Raw genomic sequence first — 16,733 nt, forward strand, 5'->3', positions numbered from 1 at the left:
TTCGGACTTACCATTTTTTGTACTATTTTCTTTTGAAAGAAAACTAGTGGGTTTTGAGTGCTTCTCCCCTATTTGGGAAGGTGGTCTGCCTGCTCCTCAGTCTGAGAGAGATATTCTGAGAGCAGGTTCGTGTCTCCTTCCTCTGTATATAAAAAACTGTTTAAAACTGTATAACAGTGTTTTTGGAAAACTGGTTCATATATCCTAAAGTCAATAGCAAATGTGGCTATGTATATATTTATTTTGCCGTTAATGTATTGAAGACCTATTTCAGCAAGTTAACCAAGTTTTTGCTGGCTTAGCTAGCCATGTTAATGATGAGCTAACTAGCACCGTTGGTCACTGCACTACAACGTCACGCTACGCTAGCTATTGCCAGCAGGTGATTTGCTAGCAGGTGACTTATTGAAATTAAGTGAATGTTTATTTTCTTACTATCTTAAAAGGTTTATATAAAAGGGTTGTACTTGTGCTCTGTATTTATGGATTAATATTACTTCACATTGAGGGTATATATCACTACTGTTGCTCCTATCTAAAATATATATTGTGTCCTACCTAACCAGTGAACGTGTGGCTGTGACCGTCCTGTCAATGCCTGTCATCACTGTTTGATATCTTTTACTGCAGGTATGCTTTTCTGTATTTTTGTTATTTTCTAAACACAACGCATGTATACTATACGATCACTTTGTGGATTCAGTCTGAGAGAGATATTCTGAGAGCAGTGAACGTGTGGCTGTGACCGACCTGTCAATGCCTGTCATCACTGTTTTGATATCTTTTACTGCAGATAAAAACCGAGTCAACCTGAAGTGTGGGTGTCCGTGTGCCTTTCTTCTGGGGGGATATGTGAAGTTGGTTACAGACTCATATCCAATCTAAGTATCTGCTATCAAAATGCAATATTCACTTACTTTTGATATGATTTCCTTGTAATTTGTTAACAATACAATTAACTATCACTTAATCAAACTGCTCAAAACTGATAACTACCGAACCAAAATGATGTAGTGCCTGGTTAACGTATAACTGCTGAACAATGTACATTTCTATATTTGTACCTCATAAATGTATCAATTTGGCCTCAATTTATGTTTAAGACGGTAAAACCAAACTATACATGGATGTGGCTGTAAATTCTACATTATCATTCTCCATCAGCCAATGTACTTCAGTAGGACAAAGTGGTAAGAGTGCTACCATTATTATATACACTACCAGTCAAAGGTTTGGACACATCTACTCATTCAAGGGTTTTTCTTTATTTGTACTATTTTTTACTATGTAGAATAATAGTGACGACATCAAAACTATGAAATAACACATATGGAATCATGTAGTAACCAAAACAACTGTTAAACAAATCAAAATATATTTTATATTTGAGATTCCTCAAATAGTCACCCTTTGCCTTGATGACAGCTTTGCCACTCTTGGCATTCTTTCAACCAGCTTCAACTGGAATGCTTTTCCAACAGTCTTGAAGGCAGTGGCGGTTCTAGACACATTTTACTAGGGGGGCCAAGGAGGGGCCAGTGTTTAATCAGGGGGGCACACATAAAAAAACTGGCAACACATGATATTCAAAGATTATAAACTTTATTTTACTTTAAAATCATATGACATTTATTATAACACGTATTTTGTACAAGAGTGCAGATGCAAGAGAGATAGTGCCATAAAAATGAAAAAATTAATTTAAAAAAATTAAAAAGTACAGGGTACAAATACAGGGTTCATATTCAATGTGAACAAAACTCCAGGATACAACAAAGGGTACAACAATGTGCCATTTCCTATTTATGGAAGCCCCACTACTGTGGACAGTTGATTCCACATTTTGTTTTAAGAAAGAAAACTTTCTGAGTGATTTATAAACAAAACACACTACCCTGTATCCATTTAGGTAAAATAAACCAAATCAGAAAAGAAATTCAATTCAAAGAGGCTTTACTAGCATGACCATATTGACATACAGTATTGCTAAAGCACATAAACAGGGAAACGTGTTACACATTAACATCCAGTAGTCCAATAGGATGCAGACAATAAACATTAAGTTAACATTCGTTTAAAAGCAACAATCATGTCAACACAATGTAGCAATATGAACAACACTGATGGATATCAGCAACAACATGAAAACAAGAATATTACAGGTGTCTGTGTGTGTGTGTGTGTGTGTGTGTCTGTGTCTTTGTGTACTTCACTGTCAGTTGATGAGCAGGTGTACAAAAAAAGGCTTTACAACATATATGGGCAAGTCCATTTAGGACAGCACATTTCCACCATAGTTCACATTAGGAAAAAATGACAGCATGAATGCTCACTAAACAAACATATACTACATATACCTTTTTATACACATTTTTTTTCAGTAATTTTTTAAGAGTGAAAGGGAAGTAAGCAATCGCTCATCATAGGATCATACATATTTCAGTTACAATATTAGTTACAATATTAGTGTTAGTTAGATCATCATGTCAAAGCTGGACCTGCAAAGTCTGAACGACACAAGTGTGCAATGATTGGAGTGATTTTGTTTCTTTTTTTTCTTGCTTTGCTTGTTTTCAAAAGGAAAAATCATAGTTGGTAAAAAATTAAATAAACTTTCGTTGAAAGGTATCACACTGTATAATTTACAAATATCTAAAGAGGTTTAGTGGATGCCATAAAACATCTGTGGAGCTTGAAGATTTGTAGTACATAGATGTTTGGCAGAGATAATTCAAAAGAATAAAATCATAAACTCTATCTATCGAGAGAGAGAGAGAGAGAGAGAGAGAGAGAGAGAGAGAGAGAGAGAAGTGTTTCCTTAGAGCAGTACATGCAGCAATCACTTAATGGAGTGATGTCATAATGGGCCACAAAACTTTGGGGATGTGGATGGAAAGTTACAGGCAGGAGAGGGGAACCAACAGAAGCAGGTCTTGAGACATGAGTTTGCCCCTTTTTGAAAACCTCTTGAGAGAGGATTGGTGGGATATATATACATACATACAAACATACATACACTCTAGTAGTGTGTGGAACTACTGGTACTGTGAGGAAAAAAAGATAGATGTAAAATGAAAAATAAAACAAGCTTCAGCTTCTTAAGACACGGTGGGTTCATCTAAGTAGACACATGTAACTTCATGTGGACACCAGACTGTCTTTGTCTACACATCTAACTTCATATGGACCCCAGACCGTCTCTGTTTACACATGTAACTTCATATGGACACCATACTCTTTGTCTACACATGTAACTTCATATGGGCACCAGACTGTCTCTGTCTACACATGTAACTTCATATGGACACCAGACTGTCTTTGTTTACACATTTAACTTCATATGGGCACCAGACTGTCTCTGTCTACACATGTAACTTCATATGGACACCAGACTCTTTGTCTACACATCTAACTTCATATGGACACCAGACTGTCTCTGTCTACACATGTAACTTCATATGGACACCAGACTCTTTGTCTACACATGTAACTTCATATGGGAACCAGACTGTCTCTGTCTACACATGTAACTTCATATGGACACCAGACTGTCTCTGTCTACACATGTAACTTCATATGGACACCAGACTCTTTGTCTACACACGTAACTTCATGTGGACACCAGACTAACTCCATTCATTTTACCGGTGGTATTGAGAACAGATAAACCCACCGTGTCTTAAGAAGCTCAAGCTTGTTGTTTTATTGTTCATTATATCTCTTTTTCCTCACAGCGGCACTCATACGCTACTAGCGTATATATCATATAGATACACTACAGCAACAGGATACGGCGGTTGTGCTGTCTGGCAAAACGGTCCACAAATACATCAAGATCCAGAGCCTTGGCCCTTCTGGACTCTATGCTCAGGACACCAAGATCACTGAGTCTCTCATCACTAGTGGTGGACCGCAGGAAGGTTTTTATCAGTTTCAGTGTGGAGAAACTGCGTTCGCAGATGGCAGGATACAGTTTTTGGGTGCGCCACTCTAATTTACCCGTGTAGAACGTTGCCGTGTAGAGCGTTGCATTAGTTCCGCTTTTGGCGCTCGCGTGTAAAATAGTTATAAATTCATAATTTTTTATTTGGTCAGCACGGGGGGGCCACAGGGGTGGCCAGGGACATTTCCAGGGAGGCACGGGCCTCCCCCGGCCTCCGTGTAAAACCGCCACTGCTTGAAGGAGTTCCCACATATGCTGAGCACTTGTTGCCTGCTTTTCCTTCACTCTGCGGTCCAACTCATCCCAAACCATCTCAATTGGGTTGAGGTCGGGTTTATTGTGGAGGCCAGGTCATCTGATGCAGCACTCCATCACTCTCCTCCAACCAGCTTCATGAGGTAGTCACCTGAAATGCATTTCAATTAACAGGTGTGCCTTCTTAAAAGTTAATTTGTGGAATTTCTTTCCTTAATGCATTTGAGCCAATCAGTTGTGTTGTGACAAGGTAGGGGTGGTATACAGAAGATACCCCTATTTGGTGAAAGACCAAGTCCATATCATGGCAAGAACAGCTCAAATAAGCAAAGAGAAACGACAGTCCATCATTACTTGAAGATATAAAGGTCAGTCAATACGGAAAATATCAAGAACTTTGAAGGTTACTTCAAGTGCCTTCCCAAAAACCATCAAGTGCTATGATGAAACTGGCTCTCATGAGGACCGCCACAGGATTTGGAAGACCCAGAGGTACCTCTGCTGCAGAGGAAAAGTTCATTAGAGTTACCAGCCTCAGAAATTGCAGCCTAAATAAATGCTTCACAGAGTTCAAGTCACAGACACATCACAACATCAACTGTTCAGAGGGGACTGTGTGAATCAAATCAAATCAAATCAAATTTTATTGGTCACATGCGCCGAATACAACAGGTGCAGACATTACAGTGAAATGCTTACTTACAGCCCTTAACCAACAGTGCATTTATTTTAAACAAAAAAGTAAGAATAAAACAACAACAAAAAAGTGTTGAGAAAAAAAGAGCAGAAGTAAAATAAAGTGACAGTAGGGAGGCTATATATATAATAAAATAAAGTGACAGTAGGGAGGCTATATATACAGGGGGGTACCGTTGCATAGTCAATGTGCGGGGGGCACCGGCTAGTTGAGGTAGTTGAGGTAATATGTACATGTGGGTAGAGTTAAAGTGACTATGCATAAATACTTAACAGAGTAGCAGCAGCGTAAAAGGATGGGGTGGGGGGCAGTGCAAATAGTCCGGGTAGCCATGATTAGCTGTTCAGGAGTCTTATGGCTTGGGGGTAGAAGCTGTTGAGAAGTATTTTGGACCTAGACTTGGCACTCCGGTACCGCTTGCCGTGCGGTAGCAGAGAGAACAGTCTATGACTAGGGTGACTGGAGTCTTTGACAATTTTGAGGGCCTTCCTCTGACACCGCCTGGTATAGAGGTCCTGGATGGCAGGGAGCTTTGCCCCAGTGATGTACTGGGCCGTACGCACTACCCTCTGTAGTGCCTTGCGGTCAGAGGCCAAGCAGTTGCCATACCAGGCGGTGATGCAACCAGTCAGGATGCTCTCGATGGTGCAGCTGTAGAATTTTTTTGAGGATCTGAGGACCCATGCCAAATCTTTTTAGTCTCCTGAGGGGGAATAGGCTTTGTCGTGCCCTCTTCACGACTGTCTTGGTGTGTTTGGACCATGATAGTTCGTTGGTGATGTGGACACCAAGGAACTTGAAGCTCTCAACCTGTTCCACTACAGCCCCGTCGATGAGAATGGGGGCGTGCTCAGTCCTCTTTTTTTCCTGTAGTCCACAATCATCTCCTTTGTCTTGGTCACGTTGAGGGGAGAGGTTGTTGTCCTGGCACCACACGGCCAGATCTCTGACCTCCTCCCTATAGGCTGTCTCATCGTTGTCGGTGATCAGGCCTACCACTGTTGTGTCGTCGGCAAACTTAATGATGGTGTTGGAGTCGTGCCTGGCCATGCAGTCATGGGTGAACAGAGAGTACAGGAGGGGACTGAGCACGCACCCCTGAGGGGCCCCCCGTGTTGAGGATCAGTGTGGCAGATGTGTTGTTACCTACCCTTACCACCTGGGGGCGGCCCGTCAGGAAGTCCAGGATCCAGTTGCAGAGGGAGGTGTTTAGTCCCAGGATCCTTAGCTTAGTGATGAGCTTAGAGGGCACTATGGTGTTGAATGCTGAGCTGTAGTCAATGAATAGCATTCTCACGTAGGTGTTCCTCTTGTCCAGGTGGGAAAGGGCAGTGTGGAGTGCGATAGAGATTGCATAATCTGTGGATCTGTTGGGGCGGTATGCAAATTGGAGTGGGTCTAGGGTTTCTGGGATTATGCTGTTGATGTGAGCCATGACCAGTCTTTCAAAGCACTTCATGGCTACAGACGTCAGTGCTACGGGTCGGTAGTCATTTAGGCAGGTTATCTTAGAGTTCTTGGGCACGGGGACTATGGTGGTCTGCTTGAAACATGTTGGTATTACAGACTCAGTCAGGGACATGTTGAAAATGTCAGTGAAGACACTTGCCAGTTGGTCAGCACATGCTCGGAGTACACGTCCTGGTAATCCGTCTGGCCCTGCGGCCTTGTGAATGTTGACCTGCTTAAAAGTCTTACTCACATCGGCTACGGAGAGCGTGATCACATAGTCGTCCGGAACAGCTGGTGCTCTCATGCATGCTTCAGTGTTGCTTGCCTCGAGCGAGCATAGAAGTGGTTTAGCTCGTCTGGTAGGCTTGTGTCACTGGGCAGCTCGCGGCTGTGCTTCCCTTTGTAGTCTGTAATAGTTTTCAAGCCCTGCCACATCCGCCGAGCGTCAGAGCCAGTGTAGTATGATTCAATCTTAGACCTGTATTGACTCTTTGCCTGTTTGATGGTTCGTCGGAGGTCATAGCGGGATTTCTTATAAGCGTCCGGGTTAGAGTCCCGTTCCTTGAAAGCGGCAGCTCTACCCTTTAGCTCAGTGCGGATGTTTCCTGTAATCCATGGCTTCTGGTTGGGGTATGTACGTCACGGGTCACTGTGGGGGACGACATCATCGATGCACTTATTGATGAAGCCAGTGACTGATGTGGTGTACTCCTCAATGCTGTCTGAAGAATCCCGGAACATGTTCCAGTCTGTGCTAGCAAAACAGTCCTGTAGCTTAGCATCTGCGTCATCTGACCACATCTGACCACTTTTTTATTAGCCGAATCACTGGTGCGAATCAGGCCTTCATGGTCGAATTGCTGCAAAGAAACCACTACTAAAGGACACCAATAAGAAGAAGAGATCTGCTTGGGCCAAGAAACACGAGCAATGGACATTAGACTGGTGGAAATGTGTCCTTTGGTCTGGAGTCGAAATTGGGAGATTTTTGGTTCCAACCACCATGTCTTTGTGACTACCCAATTGTACTACCTTGCAAAGACGCAAGGTGTGGGTGAACGGATGATCTCCGCATGTGTGGTTCCCACCGTAAAGCATGGAGGAGGAGGTGTTATGGTGTGGGGGTGCTTTGCTGGTGACACTGTCTGAGATGTATTTATAATTCAAGGCACACTTAACCAGCATGGCTACCACAGCATTCTGCAGCGATACACCATCCCTTCTGGTTTGGGCTTAGTTTGACTATCATTTGTTTTTCAACAGGACAATGACCCAACACACCTCCAGGTTGTGTAAGGGCTATTTGACCAAGAAGGAGAGTGATGGAGTGCTGCATCAGATGACCTGGCATCCACAATCCCCCGATCTCAACCCAATTGAGATGGTTTGAGATTAATTGGACAGCAGAGTGAAGGAAAAGCAGCCAACAAGTGCTCAGCATATGTGGGAACTCCTTCAACACTGTTGGAAAAGCATTCCAGGTGAAGCTGGTTGAGAGAATGCCAAGTGTGCAAAGCTCTTATCAATGCAAAGGGTGGCTATTTGAAGAATCTCAAATATAAAATATATTTTGATTTGTTTAACACTTTCTTGGTTACTACATGATTCCATATGTGTTATTTCATCGTTTTGGTCTTCACTATTATTCTACAATGTAGTTAATAGTACAAATAAAGAAAAACCCTTTAATGAGTAGGTGTGTCAAACTTTTGACTGGTATTGTATATATTGAATTATAAACTGGGTGGTTCGAGCCCTGAATGCTGATTGGTTGTCAACTGTGGTATATCAGATCGTATATCACGGGTATGACAAAATATAAATGTTTATTGCTCTAATTACGTTGGTAACCAGTTTATGATAGCAATAAGGCACCTCAGGGGGTTGTGGTATATGGCCAATATACCACGGCTAAGGGCTGTATCCAGGCACTCTTGAGTTGCGTCGAGCTTAAGAACAGCCCTTAGCCATGGTATTTTGGCCATATACCACACACCCTCGTGCCTTATTGCTTAATTATAGTGTACAATGCACTGCCGAAATACCTGGGTTGTATATAACAATATATTCCAGTCATTATCTGAATTTCATTGATACACTGTAAGCTGATGAATTTCAAGCAGAGAGACAGGCGATACTGTATCAATAGAAAAGCTGATCTTCCACAATGTTGCATGGGGCAGACATGGCGTACAAAATTAATCTGTAAAAACACTGCTATTGTGAACCACTAATCTAACTTTGGATTGGGGAAGTCCTGTGGTCTGTGGTTGGGGAGTAGGATGGGAACTGTTTGTCTTGTTCGGTCTTATCACTTGTTTTTCTGCCATGTGTACCTGTTTTGTGTACCTTATTAAAAATGATACAACCATTTGATCACAAAAAATAACAAATGGTATACAACACCGTGCTACAGTTTTACAGTAGCCAACTGCTTTACAATACCCATTTTTCTGATGATTTGTCCTACGTCTGTACTGTATAAGGATTATACAACTAAAATAATATAATAATAATAATATGCCATTTAGCAGACGCTTTTATCCAAAGCGACTTAGTCATGTGTGCATACATTTTTATGTATGGGTGGTCCCGGGGATCGAGCCCACTACCCTGGCGTTACAAGCGCCATGCTCTACCAATTGAGCTACAGAGGACCACATTGAGCTACAGAGGACATACAGAGCCTTCAGAAAGTATTCATACCCCTTGACATATGCCACATTTGTTCCACTTATTGTTGTGTTACAGCCTGAATTCAAAATGGATTAAACAGATTTTATCTTCACCCATCTACACACAATACCCCATAATGACAAAGTGAAAACATGTTTTTAGAAACTTTTGCAAATGTATTGTAAATGAAATATAGAAATAGCTAATTTACATAAGTATTCACACCCCTGAGTCAATACTTTGTAGAAGAGATTTTACAGCTGTGAGTTTTTCTGGGTAAGTCTCTAAGCGCTTTCCACACCAGGATTGTGCAACATTTCCCCATCACTCTATTCAAAATTCTTCAAGCTCTGTCAAGTATTTTCTTGGGGGGAGGTTTTGCCATAGATTTTTTTACGTCAAAACTGTAACTCGGCCTCTCCGGAACATTCATTGTCTTCTTGGTAAGCAACTCCAGTGTAGATTTGCCTTATTTTAGGTTATTGTCCTGCTGAAAGGTGAATTAATCTCCCAATGTCAGGTGGAAAGCAGACTGAACCAGGTTTCCCTCTAGGATTTTGCCTGGGCTTAGCTCCATTCCGTTTCTTTTTTATTCTGAAAAACTCCACTACTAAAGGACACCAATAAGAAGAAGAGATCTGCTTGGGCCAAGAAACACGAGCAATGGACATTAGACTGGTGGAAATGTGTCCTTTGGTCTGGAGTCGAAATTGGGAGATTTTTGGTTCCAACCACCATGTCTTTGTGACTACCCAATTGTACTACCTTGCAAAGACGCAAGGTGTGGGTGAATGGATGATCTCCGCATGTGTGGTTCCCACCGTAAAGCATGGAGGAGGAGGTGTTATGGTGTGGGGGTGCTTTGCTGGTGACACTGTCTGAGATGTATTTATAATTCAAGGCACACTTAACCAGCATGGCTACCACAGCATTCTGCAGCGATACACCATCCCTTCTGGTTTGGGCTTAGTTTGACTATCATTTGTTTTTCAACAGGACAATGACCCAACACACCTCCAGGTTGTGTAAGGGCTATTTGACCAAGAAGTAGAGTGATGGAGTGCTGCATCAGATGACCTGGCATCCACAATCCCCCGATCTCAACCCAATTGAGATGGTTTGAGATTAATTGGACAGCAGAGTGAAGGAAAAGCAGCCAACAAGTGCTCAGCATATGTGGGAACTCCTTCAAGACTGTTGGAAAAGCATTCCAGTTGAAGCTGGTTGAAAGAATGCCAAGAGTGGCAAAGCTGTCATCAAGGCAAAGGGTGACTATTTGAGGAATCTCAAATATAAAATATATTTTGATTTGTTTAACACTTTCTTGGTTACTACATGATTCCATATGTGTTATTTCATCGTTTTGATGTCTTCACTATTATTCTACAATGTAGTTAATAGTACAAATAAAGAAAAACCCTTTAATGAGTAGGTGTGTCAAACTTTTGACTGGTATTGTATATATTGAATTATAAACTGGGTGGTTCGAGCCCTGAATGCTGATTGGTTGTCAACTGTGGTATATCAGATCGTATATCACAGGTATGACAAAATATAAATGTTTATTGCTCTAATTACGTTGGTAACCAGTTTATGATAGCAATAAGGCACCTCAGGGGGTTGTGGTATATGGCCAATAAACCACGGCTAAGGGCTGTATCCAGGCACTCTTGAGTTGCGTCGAGCTTAAGAACAGCCCTTAGCCATGGTATTTTGGCCATATACCACACACCCTCGTGCCTTATTGCTTAATTATAGTGTACAATGCACTGCCGAAATACCTGGGTTGTATATAACAATATATTCCAGTCATTATCTGAATTTCATTGATACACTGTAAGCTGATGAATTTCAAGCAGAGAGACAGGCGATACTGTATCAATAGAAAAGCTGATCTTCCACAATGTTGCATGGGGCAGACATGGCGTACAAAATTAATCTGTAAAAATACTGCTATTGTGAACCACTAAACTAACTTTGGATTGGGGAAGTCCTGTGGTCTGTGGTTGGGGAGTAGGATGGGAACTGTTTGTCTTGTTCGGTCTTATCACTTGTTTTTCTGCCATGTGTACCTGTTTTGTGTACCTTATTAAAAATGATACAACCATTTGATCACAAAAAATAACAAATGGTATACAACACCGTGCTACAGTTTTACAGTAGCCAACTGCTTTACAATACCCCTTTTTCTGATGATTTGTCCTACGTCTGTACTGTATAAGGATTATACAACTAAAATAATATAATAATAATAATAATATGCCATTTAGCAGACGCTTTTATCCAAAGCGACTTAGTCATGTGTGCATACATTTTTATGTATGGGTGGTCCCGGGGATCGAGCCCACTACCCTGGCGTTACAAGCGCCATGCTCTACCAATTGAGCTACAGAGGACCACATTGAGCTACAGAGGACATACAGAGCCTTCAGAAAGTATTCATACCCCTTGACATATTCCACATTTGTTCCACTTATTGTTGTGTTACAGCCTGAATTCAAAATGGATTAAACAGATTTTATCTTCACCCATCTACACACAATACCCCATAATGACAAAGTGAAAACATGTTTTTAGAAACTTTTGCAAATGTATTGAAAATGAAATATAGAAATAGCTAATTTACATAAGTATTCACACCCCTGATTCAATACTTTGTAGAATACATTTTACAGCTGTGAGTTTTTCTGGGTAAGTCTCTAAGCGCTTTCCACACCAGGATTGTGCAACATTTCCCCATTACTCTTTTCAAAATTCTTCAAGCTCTGTCAAGTATTTTTTTGGGGGGAGGTTTTGCCATAGATTTTTTTACGTCAAAACTGTAACTCGGCCTCTCCGGAACATTCATTGTCTTCTTGGTAAGCAACTCCAGTGTAGATTTGCCTTATTTTAGGTTATTGTCCTGCTGAAAGGTGAATTAATCTCCCAATGTCTGGTGGAAAGCAGACTGAACCAGGTTTCCCTCTAGGATTTTGCCTGGGCTTAGCTCCATTCCGTTTCTTTTTTATTCTGAAAAACTCCCCAGTCCTTAACGATTACAAGCATACCCATAACATGAGGCAGCCACCACTATGTTTGAAAATATGGAGAGTGATACTCAGTAATCTGTTGTATTGGATTTGCCCCAAACATAACACTTTGTATTCAGGAAAAAAAGTTAACTGCCACATTTGTTGCAGTATTATTTTGGTGCCTTGTTGCAAACAGGATGCATGTTTTGAAATGTTTTTATTCTGTACAGGCTTCCTTTTTTTCACTCTGTCAATTAGGTTAGTATTGTGGCGTAACTACAATGTTGTTGATCCATCCTCCGATTTCTCCTATCACAGCCATTAAACTCTGTAACTGTTTTAAAGTCACCATTGGCCTCATGGTGAAATCCCTGAGCGGTTTCCTTCCTCTCCGGCAACTGAGTTAGGAAGGACGCTTTTATCTTTGTAGTGACTGGGTGTATTGGTACACCATCCAAAGTGTAATTAATAACTTCACCATGCTCAAATGGGTATTCAATGTCTGCTTCTTGACATTTTTACCCATCTACCAATAAGTGTCCTTTGCAAGGCTTTGGAAAACCTGCCTGGTCTTTGTGGTTGAATCTTTGTTTGCAATTCACTGCTCGACAGAGGGAGCTTGCAGATAATTGTATGTGTGGGGTATAGAGATGAGGCAGTCATTCAAAAATCATGTTAAACAGTATTATTGCACACAGAGGTCATGCAACTTATTAAGCACATTTTTACTCCTGAACTTATTTAGGCTTGCCATAACAAAGGGGTTGAATGCTTACTGACTCAAGACATTTCAGCTATCATTTTTTATTAATTTGTAAACATTTCAAAAAACATAATTCGACTTTGACATTATGTAGGTCAGTGACACAAAATCTTAATTTAATCTATTTTAAATTCAGGCTGGAAATAAAGTCAAGGGGTGTGCATACTTTATGAAGGCACTGTATTTCTCAACATGCTCATAACCTGCCATTGGATACAAATTATTAAAAACATTGTGCATGTCAAGTTATGGTCAAATACTGTGTGGAAAATGATATGTACCATCTACTACCATTTGAAAATTAAATGTACCATCTACTATTCAGCATTTCAAAAAAATCGCATATTGGATTTTTTGCTATTGGATTAAATGGTAGTTAAAATGACTAAATGGTGAGTCTATCATTATCTGATGTAGTGGTGACTAAACTAAATGTTCTCAAGGTATGTCACTGAAAACGTTGATTTTGCTTGAAGGACTGTGAAACCCCAATGAATGCACAATCAAAAGTTCTGAACATAAGATAGAGGGCATTACAAGTGTTATCAATTTCGAGTTTTGTCATTTCAGTTTCGAAAATCTACCACTTACATCTGAAAAATGTGCCAAAGTGATTGAAAAAAACGAAAAAGTTCAAGTTCCCCAGAACTGTATAAAAATAAAGTTGCACAGTATATACCCATTAAATTGTTGGGAGCATATGCAGGGTATGCGACGCGTATGTAGATTGTGCTGCTTTCTTTATTTTAATACAGTTTACGTTCCGTTAGACAGCACCTCTACGAAAATGTTGGGTGTACGTCAGCTCATGCTTTTTACCACCCTATCATAACCCCCAAAAAACTGTTTAGTTTCAAAATATATTTTAAACCACAGTATGTCAATCTCATGGACTGTCAATCCTTGCATCTACACTGGGGATTAAATATAGGTGGTAGAGGGAGGACTGACAGTCAGTGGTGTAAAGTACTTAAGTAAAAATACTATAAAGTACTAAAGTAGTTTTTTTGGGTTACTATTTATATTTTTTGACTACTTTTACTTTACTACATTCCTTAAGAAAATATGGTACTTTTTACTCCATACATTTTCTTGACACCCAAAAGTACTCGTTACATTTTGAATGCTTAGCAGGACAGGACAATAGTCCAATTCACACACTTATCAACAGAACATCCCTGGTCATCCCTACTGCCTCTGATCTGGCAGACTCACTAAACTGACATGCTTCGTTTGTAAATTATGTCTGAGTGTTCCCCTGGCTATCCGTAAACTTAAAAAAACAAGAACATTGTGCTGTCTAGTTTGCTTAATATAAGGAATTGTTAATGATTTATACTTTTACTTTTGATACTTAAGTAAATGTAATTGCTAAAATATACTTTTGATACTTAAGTACTACTCAAGTAGTATTTTACTGTGTTACTTTTACTTTTGTCATTTTCTATTAAGGTATCTTTACTTTTACTCAAGTATGACAATTGGGTACTTTTTCCACCACTGCTGACAGTCATACCTCATATCAGAGGTGTCGAGGGCTTCTCATTCATATAGAAATATTGTATAGCCTATAGTTTTGAATACATGGTTTACAGTATCAATATATGTTGAAGATTTTCAACCTAAATGCATTGTCCTTTGGGTGGGGATAAAGTTGTTTGTCCATGTACCAAATGTGTTGTTACATCTGACGTACGGCAAGTTCTGCCTTCATTTGGTTAGGAACTATTTTGTTTGGCAGTGTTGGCAAGTTGGCTCACTTCTTGTTGCAGCTTTGACAGAAACTAACGTTGTGCTCACTGCTCAAATACCTTTCAAGATTTTGACATACAATGAGGCAACTTCACAAGTATGACGAAATAGTCCAATACATTATGGTAAGTTCCTCCTCCGAACTAAAACATAAGTACATGTACTGTAAGAGAAACAAAAAAAGGACTTATTCATGGTAACCAAATAGATGTATTTATGCATGGGAAAGCTGACAGAAGCGATACAATTTAGGCTTTGACCAATGGAGGTCAAGCTTGAAGGGCGATAGATTACCAAAATAACAAATCTAGGCTACAATATGGATAGCTAGAAAGTACAGCCTATAGAAACCCAGCGTCAGCAATCAAAAATGTAGGTTTTGTTGAGGACAAAATAGCAGGGGTGATGGGACTCCTATTAGGCTGCTCTAAAAAACTAAAGTCAAAAACACCTTAAAAAGTTTTATTTTTGAGACTACCCTAATATGTCACAGTTAGGGGGTTTGATTATGGGTAGGCTGAGGGTTAAAGTTAGGGGTTGGCATGCCAGTCACATGCCTTTAGTCGCACCAGCAGAGCACAGCTTCAGACATCAGATCTTTGTGGCCTGCATCCCGCTGTCGCCCCTCGACGGCGACTTGGGCTGCTCCCGGATCCTCCGCGAGGCAAAGGCGTACAGGAAGGGGTCCAGGCAGCTGTTCACAAACGTGAAGCTCCGGACGACACGCGCTGCCACGCTTCTGTGGCGTAGCAGCGCTGCCGACGCCTCTGGCCAGGAAGCCCGCAGCACAATGCCGGCGATGTCCACCACGTTGACAATGTGCACAGGGATCCAGAGGATGAAGAAGGCGACCACCACACTGGTGACCAGCCACGTCAACTTGGTGCTGCTGAACAGCGCCGTCTGGTTCACCCGCCGGTGGAGGCAGCAGTAGGACGTGACCAGCACAGAGAACGGGACAACGAACCCTAAAAGGGTCTCCAAGACGAGGACAGCAACTCTTTCAGCCTCAGAGCCTGTGTTTCGTTGGCACTTGAGCTCGCCATCGCCCACATCGCGAGTGGCAACGGCGGGGGCAGTCAGGGCACAGGCGAGCCCCCACAGGGCCAGGAGCAGCGCCGCCTCCCCCTTGCGCCGCAGCCTGTTCCACATCTGCGGGTAGAGCACCTGGAGGTAGCGCTGGACCCCGAGTAGAGTGACCGTTAGCACGTTAGCATACAGGCTGAGGTAGAGCAGGAAGGTGGCTAGCTTGCAGGCGGCACGGCCCAGAGTCCATCTGTGCAGGAGAGTATAGATCCACACGGGCACCGTGGCCAGGCACAGGATGTCGGAGGACGCCAAGTTCAGCATGAGGCACAGGGTGAAGTTGGGGCGTCGGGACGAGCGGCGCAGGATGACCACCAGGACAGCTATGTTACCAGGGAGGCCCAGCGCACAGCAAAGCCCCAGGACGATGCTCGAAATCAGGCGGCCCGAATCCGGGGAGGTGGAGTCCAAGCTAGAGGAGTTGGAAGAGTTGAGGTTCTCCATGGTCGGTGAAAGAATAAGAGATCTATGAGTTATCTGGAAGACAGTAGATTTTAGACATTAATTCTTAGTTTCTCGTTTTTTAAATCCTCACAAGTTTGTTATCGTCTCCTCTTGTCATAGAGTGATAATAAGGAAATTGATGTGGGTTAACTGCCTCTGGTCAGCTTCCTCTGCATGAGCTGAATGTGTGTGGGTGTGTGTGTGTGTTAGAGAGAGGTGGAGAGATGTTTGTGGTTAACAGTTAGATACTTTTGTCATTAAGGCTACAGCCAACCTGAGTCTCAGAAATAGACACAATAAACTGAAAAGATAGTTAGTTACAAGCTATAGGCAAAGCATCTACTGTAGATGTGCCTAGGGGCCAGCCATGCAGTTTTGTATATTTTTTCCCATGAAATCATTCTTCATTTTCCTGTGATTTTAACTTGTGTCAAAAGTTTAAATGATTTGAACCTCTTTCAGAAATGGATGCATAATACATTTATTCCATCTCTTTGTTGCAGGGGCTTGATAAAGGAACAGATTTTTCTTAGCGCTCGGTTAACTTTGGACAATAGCTTCAATGCTGCCATCTAGTGGCAAGATAAGGACAGAAAGACTATATCAAACATGATTGCACTTTTAATTTCCTCCCTGCCACAGATTCTAGCATAA

The 16,733-nt window shown here is 41.5% G+C and overlaps 1 protein-coding gene across 1 annotated transcript; it reads right to left on the reverse strand.

The window, feature by feature from the left end:
* Positions 1 to 14,252: 14,252 nt before the first annotated feature.
* Positions 14,253 to 16,705, reverse strand: LOC123491384 (leukotriene B4 receptor 1-like). Its single transcript, XM_045221954.1, has one exon. It carries the CDS (start codon positions 16,077 to 16,079, stop codon positions 15,141 to 15,143), a length of 939 nt encoding a protein of 312 aa, XP_045077889.1. The 5' UTR covers positions 16,080 to 16,705; the 3' UTR covers positions 14,253 to 15,140.
* Between the last annotated feature and the right edge of the window lie 28 nt (positions 16,706 to 16,733).

The sequence above is a fragment of the Coregonus clupeaformis genome, chromosome 8, assembly GCF_020615455.1.
Source record: "Coregonus clupeaformis isolate EN_2021a chromosome 8, ASM2061545v1, whole genome shotgun sequence".
NCBI lineage: Eukaryota > Metazoa > Chordata > Actinopteri > Salmoniformes > Salmonidae > Coregonus > Coregonus clupeaformis.

Excerpts from the sequence above, each read along its gene's own strand:
- LOC123491384 (XM_045221954.1), bottom strand. The coding sequence starts at position 16,079 with ATGGAGAACCTCAACTCTTCCAACTCCTCTAGCTTGGACTCCACCTCC.